Genomic DNA, 10,609 nt, shown 5'->3' on the forward strand with positions numbered 1-10,609 from the left:
GTTCCTACTACGGCATCAGTGATAGTAACAGTAATCAGTACTGCAGCCTGGACAGCTGAATTGCCTAGGAAGGAAAGCCAGTAGATGCTCCTCAACTTGCTTCCTTGTCACAGGCTCAAAGTGGGCAACACTACAATGGGCCAAAGCAGGAAGTGAGAAAGGAGCTTCCTTGGCAAGACAAGCAATATTATATTAAAACTATCAGTAGAACCAAGACGTCTGGCCAGAACTGAATCATTGGAACTGTAAAGTGCTGTGAAACGAAATGCTATTCGGCACAGAAATGCCAGCTGTTTCACTCATCTCAGACAAAGTTCTGATATTTTCAGCCTTCCCTTCAATGACCCTTTGTTTTTTGGGGTGGTCTTAAATCTTCTTACATAAAAGCAGCTGAAAATATACCCCTTGTCCATGCTGTCTTGAGAACTCACACAACTGAGCTTAAACCAAAGTCTGGTCTCACCCATCTGTGGGTTCAGGACTCATTACTGCCTTTTAAGTGGCTCCTTTACATTCAAAGATTGCACATTCCTGATAATAGTAGGAACTTATTTTCAGGAGGAAAAACACAGGTGAGCTTGTATCCTATTGATAATACAAGTTCTGTAAATACTAGCTTTTATATCTATTTGGACCGTTTTTAAGGTGACCAACCATCCTCCTTTAGGGAGGACAGTCCTTCTTTTGTAAGTTCTGTCTTCCCTCGAAAAGTGTCCTCCTACATGTCCTCCTTTTCTATATTTGAAGACTAATCTGTTGCGCGTTATGTGACGTATTTGTATTTGACATGACAATTTGTCAAGACTCGGTATAGTGCAGTATAAGACGCGATTATGAGACGCATGCGCTCTGCACGGGAGACCTTGAGAGAGAGTGCCGCGTGCAAGTGGCTTTATTTACTTCTTACCGAAACACAACACGGCACATATGCACGCAGTAGACTCACGGCACGTCGGCAATTGAATGACTCACCGTAATTATTTCTTTCTCAGTGAATATTCAATTATACAGAGGTAAGTACAATTCACGTTTTATTAAACAGTTTTTAATGGTGTTTTTTTTTACTTCATCGCAAGTATATTGAACAGATATTGAATCTTGTGTTGAATTTTTATCTAAAGAAATGCTAGACATTAAAATAGACGACAATTGTCTCTTTGAAGAAATTAGAAGACTGAATGTATATTTAAATTCTGAAAAATTAATACAATGGGAAAATCAACATGTTGAAATTGATAAAAGATGGGCTGATATTTTCAGCCATTTCAAAAATGAACATATTCCATGTGAACATTTATTTATAATTGTTCAATTTATGTTGTGCTGCCCTGTAACTAATGCAGCAGTTGAAAGAGTTTTTTTCAATTGCCAATGATTTTTCGACAAGTGAGAAATCGAGATTGAATGTTGATACTCTAGCTGCAGCACTTGCCGTAAAATTCAATATGAAGGATATTTCTTGTTCAGATATTTCCAATATATTGTTAGAAGATGATACATTGACAAAAATATTAATTCAATGGAAAAGTACTCATTTAAATAATAATTAACAGGCATGTAAGCATAATTACAATATAAAATGTTGCAAATGTTTTAATTATGCATATATCATATTTTAGTGTATTATTGTTGCAATGAATAAAATATTTCTTTTATTTACGATATATTTTTTCCAATTTATTTGTCCTCCTTTTCATTGTAAAAAAGTTGGTCACCTTACGTTTTGGATAATTGATATTGTAAGGCATCTAAAGATCCTGGAAGTTTTGGGATTTGCTTGGGTACAGTCTGAATTAGGAGATGAAGGCGAATGAAAAGTTTAGGATTAAACACTGAGATTTCACGAATGACTGACCTCAGTATCATACAGTCCACAGGATTTTACTTTGAAATGTATGGAAATACACATTACTGTTTAATTGGCTTTTCTTCCTGCCTTTTTTCTACAGTGATAGATGAGATGTATCTGGCAGGATCAATCTGGGATAATCAGTCCATGGCCCATGAGTTCATCTTCCAGGCATTCTCCACTGTTCCTGAGATACAACATCTTATTTTCACTTCCTTTCTTTTGCTCTACCTCATAATTCTTTCTGGTAATATCTCCATCCTTTCAATTGTCTGCATTGTCAATTCCTTGCACACCCCCATGTATTTCTTCCTGGCTAGCCTCTCTCTTTTGGAGATCTGTTATATCACTGTAATAGTGCCTCAAATGCTTGCTAGCATTTCTGATTCCCACAGAACAATCCCACTGGCAAACTGTGCCATCCAGATGTTCTTTTTTACAACCCTAGGGAGCACTGACTGTTTTATGTTGGCTGTCATGGCGTATGATCGCTACGTAGCCATCTGCCACCCACTTCGCTACACCCTCATCATGACCTGGTGGGTTTGCATGTGGCTAGTGATTGGCTCCCTGATCCTTGCCATAATGATGTGTCTGCAGCTAACTGCCTTGGTTTTCAGCTTGCCTTTCTGTGGTAACAAACCCAAGATCAATCACTTCTTTTGTGATGTACCACCTGTTCTACAGGTGGCCTGTGCAGACACCCATCTCCATCAAACTGCGCTATATGGTGTTGTCTTCATTGTTTTAACAATTCCATTTGTTCTAATATGCATCTCCTACATCTATATTGTGGCTGCCATTCTTCGAATTAAATCCTCATCTGGGAGGCACAAAGCCTTCTCCACCTGTTCCTCCCACCTGACAGTTGTATTCCTACAGTATGGTGTCTGCAGCCTTGTGTATCTACGTCCCAAGTCCAGCACTTTGGAGGATGAGGATAAGAAACTTGCTCTTATATATACCTTTGTCACTCCCTTCCTGAACCCCTTGATCTACACTCTGAGGAACAAGGATATCAAGCAGGCTTTAAGGAAGATCATAAAGAAAATGGTTACATTTTCAAGACTTGAATCTTAATTTGTCTATAACATTATTATACCCTCAAAACCACTTTTGAATTAGCATCATCACAGAAAGGAGTAATTTTGAATCCTTCAGGTAATTGCTGAACATCTCCAGCATCTCTTAATGTTGCCCATGTTACCCGGGGTTCTGAGTTGCATTTTGTCACAGGTTATCAACTCCTCATTTGCTTAGCAAAGTGTGGTGGGATTCTATAATTGACCCCAGTCAGCCTGAGATCTTTTAATAATGCACTTCACATTGTGGGATGAACTTTCAGAGAAGACCAAAACAAAAGCCTTATTCCAGCATTCTTTAGGACACCTCATAATTTGATTTGTTACCTGGCAGAAATGAATTTCCATATCTGTATCATACAGTGGTATGTTTATATAGGCAAATCAGACAATCACCTTTGGTGCCTAGTTAAGCGAGCTGTCAAATTTCAAGAAAAATAAAATCTCCAATAGAAGACAATATCCATATCTTGTGGGTGATCTGTGTAGTTCTGGTACTCTGTGAGCTTGATTGTTTGCTTGCAGGCATTTCCTTACCCAAGAAGGTAACATCATCAGTGTGAACGAATGTGAAGTTTACTCATTGTTTCTATGTACTACTTTCTCCCGCCAGTTTTGGTAGGAATGTATGTTTCTCTTTGGCGGATCCCTGATTAGATTTCATACCATTCAAAAGAGGCAATTAAAAAAAAAAAGACTACAATAATCCACATTTAGATAAGCAAGGATCAGCACCAAAGATAATAACAGAGTTGGAAGGGACCTTGGAGGTCTTCTAGTCCAACCCCCTGCTCAAATAGAAAACCTATAATATTTCCGACAAATTTCCGACAAATCTTCTTTAAAACCTATGGTGTTGGAACAGAGCACCACAACTTTCAGAGACAAGTTGTTCCACTGATTAATTGTTCTGTCAGGAAATTTCTCTTCAGTTCTAGATGGTTTCTCTCCTTGATTAGTTCCATCCATTGCAAACAATCAGGCTAAAAACAATCCTCTAATTATAGGACACCAAGGAGGAAACTGCACTCCACCAAATCTGGCAGAGCAGGTTACTGCAAATAAAGATGAAGCCAGGGGTGGGATTCTGCTGGTTTGGACCAGTTTGGGCAAACCGGTAGCTCGGATGATCAGCTGGGAACGAAACGGTTCGCTCCGATGATCAGGTGGGCCTGCCTGCCCGCCCCTGCACTTTACTGACCTATATCTTCTCGGCTGATTCGCGCAGCAGAGAGGATTGACGCACTCCAGCTGTGTTACTCCCCAGCAGCAATGTGCAAGGTAAGTTTTCCTAAAACTGCGCATGCGTGCAATTTCCAAACCAGTTGTTAAACCAGCAGGATCCCGCCACTGGATGAAACCAATGTCAGGGGGAAAAAAATGCCCTGGGAAATCTGAGACCAATGGACCGTGGCTGATTCCCTTCCGCATATCTTTTGAGATATTGAGAAAAGTAAAAGTCTTTAAGAATTCTAATTAATAAACAAACTTTTAATAATAAAATAATAAAAGTAAATGAAACAGAAAATAACTAATGGTTACATTTTGATAATGAAAGCTCCGTCAGCCAAAGTTGGCTGCCGAACAAAGAAGAGAAGAATTTGGAATGTGTAACGCGTGCGCAATAAATCACTTTCAGATAAGAACCTTTTTTGTTTTATGACCTGCGCAATAAAGCTTTCTTAGTTTAACTCTTGAGTGTCAGTTTAGGCAGTTCAGGCCTAGCAAACTTTTTAACATCGTGACAACCAATACCACACACTCGCTTGCACTGATCATATTACCTACCTGGGTAAGATAATAGATACAGCAAACTATTAAGTTCAGAGAGCATCAAGAACTCCACAAAAAGTAATCCACAACTTTAAAATGTAGAGTATATTTACTTTGGGATTTGGGTACGGGGAATTGATTTTGGCCATGGCATAGGTTTTGCCTATGGCACCAAATGCTGGCAAATACTCTGTCTCATTCAGTTTAGTTGAAGAATACAGTATAAGACATATATGGTTCAAACTGCACTAATTCTCTCTTCCATTCTTTTTACTATAATGTCCAATTAAAAATGGAAGAGTTACAAGCTGAGAGGTTACAAGTTAATTTGGAATTTCATGTGTCTTTATAAAGGTACATTGGATTTCTTGCAGAAGAATTTTACTGGAATTTGAATTGAAGCAGTTTGTTCTTCTGACTCTCTCGCATTCACTTCCTGATTGTAGTGAGACTAATTTCAATTCCTGCTTTACCCAAAAGAAAAATGCTTGATAAATTTCTTCACTTAATTGACAGTATATTGATTTTTATTCAAATATTTAAATTTTTAAAATTAAATTTAAGTCTCTAAGGACATGAATTCCAAAGTGGTGCCACCTCTTTCCACATGGCGTATCAGGTGCAAGAAATCAGGAACCAAGGTTGTTCAAATGAGTACAAGTTAAATCCATGCTAGATCACTACGAGGATCGAGACAACTTGGTAGTAGATAAGAATCAAAAGAATTCAAGGAGGGTTGGACTTCTGGGCTGGATCTCTGGTGGGCATGAACTGATGACAGCCTTGTCATATTTATTTATTTATAAAATGTACTGTTTACCATAGCATTCATTTCATGAGTATAGTATATTCGGAACAGTTCGGCATCTCTCCAGCTTCATCCCGACGGTCACTTTATATGTGTGGCTGGGCTGTGGCTGCACCCTTTCCCCTTTCCGCCCCTCCTCTGACGAGCTTCGGCCATTTCCACCAAGGGAAGCGGAAAACCCTCCCCCTCCCTTCTCTCCCCTCCCCTCCTGCTGGGCCTTTGCTGTCTGTGGCGGGGCAGCGCCTGCACCATCCCTCAGCTGTCGCCCCCCCTGCCCTTAAGCCGGCCTCCCCCCACCCAGCCCAGCGGAGCTCTAGAGGAGGCAGAGGAGGAGGTCTCCTCAGTCCGACCAGCCGCATGTGCTCTCCACCACCACCCCTCACAGCGAGCCAGCTATGGCCTCGCCAAGGTGGCTTCAACGGGGTGTCGGCAGTGTAGCCTGAGGTGCAGCGGGGCTGGGGCGGCCGCTGGGTGCCCCGTGAGATGGCGGCTGCAGTGGCGGAGAGCTATAACAACATGGACGAGTTGCACACCGAGGATTTCTCCTCCTCCGAGATCCTGGACGTCTCGCTCTCCCGGGCCACTGACTTGGGGGAGCCCGAGCGCAGCTCCTCCTCCGAGATGCTCAACAACTTCCACGAGGCCAACAGCCCCGGGGTCGTCTCCCCTAACCAGCCTCGCCCACCCGCCACCCCACTACGCCCACAGGGGACACCCCCAGCCTCCCTCCCATGCTGGGGTCTCCCCACCCATGTCCGGAGGGGCCCCATCCAGCCCGTCATTCCAAAGGCTGCCCGTCATGGGGAGCTTGGAGGGCGCCAAACTGGGGCCTGTAGGAGCATCCTCCATGGCGGCTCTTGCAGGGGCCATCCAGGCTCACTTCCATGTGGGGGCCACCTCTGTCGGGGGAGCCTTGGCTGGTGCAGGGAGTGGCAGGGCCTGCCAGGTGGGCAAGACCCTCACGAACCTTGCCGCTGCTGGTAACAGCATGACCCTGCCCGGAGAGAACCACCCTGGGAATGTTTCTTTCTTCGCATGCTGTTGGTAAATGTGCCCGGTCCAACATCTTTCCAGCAATTTAAAATTGTTTTTCATATGGACAATTATATGTTGCATGTTCTAGAGACGGCAAACCAGACAATCTCTATATCTGCACAGACAATGGAACAACAAAAAATATTGTATACCCACAAGCATTGTGAAATTAAACATATTAGAAACTTGTGCTTTCTCTTTTCTTTCTTTTCCATTTAACCAGACTGGGCCACAGCAACGCGTGGCCGGGAACAGCTAGTATAATCATAAGTAAGGAGGAGGAGAGTGAAGAGCATCCCCAGAACCAAATGATTGTTCAGAAATGATATAAATCATCATTTAATTTGATAGCTTCTTCTTTATAATGCTTTGCAAAGTTAATTTTGAACATAATGCATTAGCTTCTAGAGCATTCAAGGTTTTTGAAAGTTTTAGGTGGATCCTGCCATCTGACTTTGCCACAGTTTGTCCAAAACTATCTACACAGAATGCTGAAATGAATTTATTGCAAGCTTTTGGTCTTTGAAGTTTTAATTACTTTTTAAGAACTTTATGACACTGGGATTCCTTTTCTTTTTAAATAATAAATACTTGACATGTCTCCTGGGTATAATTCCTTGCAAAGAAGATAAAGACTATCCTGATTGGCTGGAGAAAAGATAGCTGCGTAAGTGGCTACCTTTATTTGCATTCCTGTATTGATTCAGTGAATTGGGAGGAACCTGGCTATATTCAATCTAACAAGTACTGTAAACTGGATTCATCTCAGAAAAGAACTCACAGATAATCCAGCTAGAAAGCTCACCAACCTGTTCATAGATGTTTGATAAAATTTCATTCGCCTTTCATCTTTTGAGACAGAAAACATCACCAAGAAGAGAGCTCCCTTTTTTTGTAATCCTGGATCGGAGGCATTTTACAAGGTAGGAGTGCATTGGTGAGCTTAGTTAGATCCTTTGTCTGGTGTTGTTTTTTTTGGGGGGGGGGGTTGACTGGACTGTTTGGCACTCCTCTGGATTTCAGCCAAAGATTTTTTCAAGTTTTATTTAGAGATTGGGGGGGGGGTTCTTTTGCCTCATGTTCATTCCCCTTTTAATCCTTCTCCTGCATTGGGTTTGCAGTTGGCAGTGAGCAAAAATTGAAAGATTTTAGCAGATGACAATTGATTAAATGTTTTTCTTCAAATTAGGATTGATTCTGCTGACATTCAGAACAATTTTCACAATTACAGTCTTGGACTGCAGAATGCAAATGAAAATGCACCAATTCAAGACCATAGTTGGGATTAAAATCAGTTATAACAGTGAGAAAGGGATAATTGGAATGGATGATATAATCAGTTTCTGTAGCTATTTGTTTATGAGAAAAAGTGATCTAGGAATACTGTACATGTGGGACAACTTACAGACTGTATTTGCCTAGAAACAATACTATTTTACATCAAATAATTTACCTTTAAAAGGAGAATGCTGCAAAGATTAACTGAGAATATGACAATACATCCTATCTAATGTTTCAGAGTGATGGAGTGGAAACTGTTTTAATTCAGAAATTACTCCCTTTTCAGTAAATGCTATATTTTGCCTTATAAATATTTTTCAGCTTTGCATTTCTGTTCAATCAACCATTTTTCCATCAGACTTTTCATTTTTCCCTGAAACTTGAACAACAGAAATCAACAATAAAGGTATCATTTTTTAAAACAATAGTTAAAATTTTAGAGTCTAAAATCTCACACCACTTAAAACTAATTTTATTTGAAACACAAAAAAATGGCAGCTCTTGAAAGATTTAAATCAATAATATCTATAAACTCCTGAAAACCGTATTGTGCACATAAACTAGGTCTATATTCTACAATTGCGCTTTTTGCTTTTAAAAAAATATTTATTTTTAGTGTACATTTTTCTCTATTCTACATCACAATTTCAATTTTGCAACAGCAGTATCCTTGTTGTATCAAATCTCTTTTCAATGTACATGATGTTATACACCCTAATCACTACCATTTTTCTCTGAATCATGTAGTAAAGTCTCTTTAAATACATAATATTGTACATCATAATTGTATCCATTGCTTCCATGGTTATAATGTAACGCTCTATACATTTATCACTCTATACATTTTTATTTACAGTCGTGTACAATCCAATAATGATATTGCTTGCAATATATGTTCTTCTATATAACTTTGTACCTGTATTTGTTTCTAGTTTGTTAATCTTATTTCATTATTAATTTCCTAACCTCTGCATCTATTATCTAGCCAACTATACCATAAGTCCCATATTGAGTAATATTCTGTTTCTCCTCTATCTTTAAGTTCCATCATTACTCCGTCCATTTTGGCACATTCTAATATTTTCTTTATTACATTTCATCTGTAGATGTGCTTCTGTTTTTCCAATTTTGTGCATATGTAATCCTAGCCACTGTTACTATGTGTAACATTAAATATATAATTCTTTTATTGTATTTCCCCGATAGTATGCCTAATAAGAATAATTCTGGTTTTAGGTCTATTTGTTGTGTTATCAATAAATGTATCATTTTTGAAAACAATAGTTAAAATTTTAGATCTGTCATAGCACTTAAAACTAATTTTATTTGAAACACAAATATTGGCAGCTGTTGAAAGATTTAAATCGATAATATCTATAAACTCCTGAAAACTATACACATAAGCTAGGTCTGTATTCTATCATCATGCTTTTTGCTTTTGACATGTATGAACCTAAGACTGATTAGTACTATAATGGGATTCCACTAATCAGAATCAAGGCTCAACTAGAGAAAGTTATAAACATCTAGAAGTCAGTGGCAAACCACTTTTACTCCCTTGCTGAGAAAATGACTCCCATTAAATTACCTGGACCAGAGCTCTATTCAAAGGAGACTTTATTTGTTTGCTGTATGAGCACTGTTAAATATGAAGGCAGCCTTAAGGCTTATTCGAAGAATAACAGATAAATAGCAGATAAAGTAAACTCATTAAATGACAGAGATAGACAAACCATAGTAGACTTCCATATTTGTTGATATTCTAACCCTAACGTTGCGTAAGAAAAGTAACTCTCTCTATTCAGTGAAACTGTCTTTCAAAAAGAGTGAATAAAACTGTGGCCTTAGGGACAATCCATTCCAGTATACGTTCCCCAGCAATTTCCCTTCCTCCTCCCACTAAAACCAGCTGTCATTATATAATGACTTAATTTGTGAATGTTGCTGGTTCCAGAAGAATGCTACTAATGTATTGCCCTACTATTTGCATTTGGCATTCTGGGCCTTTTCCCACACCCCAAATATTTATGCAGAGGGATGCCTTCTCATTTTCCCCACTTTGTTTCCTTGCCCTCAGGTTTAAAGTGGGCAATACTGCAATTGGTGAAAGCTGGAAACTGGAAGTGAGAAAGCATTTTTTGGGGGGAAGACAAGCAAGTATTATACTAAGAACATCAGTAGAACTTGGTTCTTTGATGACGGTAAGTCTTATGAGAGCTATACAGGTACAGGAATGCCAGCTGTTTTATTAAATAATCTCAATCAACTTCAACTCTTCAATCCCTTGTTTTCATACATCAGAGCAACTGAAAATATATTTCTCTCTGTGTTCTATTGGGAGATGGGAAACTCACACAACTGAATTTAAACCAAAATCTAATCTCAATTGTCTGTGGGACCTGGACTCATTCTCTTGCCTTTTAATGTAGTTCCTTGCTTTCAAAGGTTGCCCTCTCCTGATATAGTAGGGACAAGGGTGAGGTGCTTATATCCCATTGATAACGCAAGTCCTGTAAATATCAGCTTTCGTATCTACTTGGTCAGTTTTGGACAATTACTATTGTAATACATCTAAAATAATACCCTGGAAGTGTTAGAATTTGCTTGGGCAGAGCCTAATTGTGAGATGCAGGGAAATAAAAAAACATAGGATTAACCATTGAGATTTCATGTATCAGAACTCAATATCATACAATCCACAGGTTTTTGACTCTGAAACTTATAGAAATATATTTGACATAATTATTTAAGTTTTTTTTCTTTTTTATAGTGATAGAGGAG

At 39.2% G+C, this 10,609-nt stretch overlaps 1 protein-coding gene across 1 annotated transcript; it reads left to right on the forward strand.

The window, feature by feature from the left end:
- Positions 1–1,960: 1,960 nt before the first annotated feature.
- On the forward strand, positions 1,961–2,929 carry LOC309390744 (olfactory receptor 10Q1-like; the record flags this gene model as incomplete). Its single annotated transcript, XM_081950405.1, has 1 exon — positions 1,961–2,929. The coding sequence occupies one exon, from the start codon at positions 1,961–1,963 to the stop codon at positions 2,927–2,929; it is 969 nt and encodes a 322-aa protein (XP_081806531.1).
- Between the last annotated feature and the right edge of the window lie 7,680 nt (positions 2,930–10,609).

Source organism: Natrix helvetica, assembly GCF_964273705.1.
Source record: "Natrix helvetica genome assembly, chromosome: 1".
NCBI classification, from domain to species: domain Eukaryota; kingdom Metazoa; phylum Chordata; class Lepidosauria; order Squamata; family Natricidae; genus Natrix; species Natrix helvetica.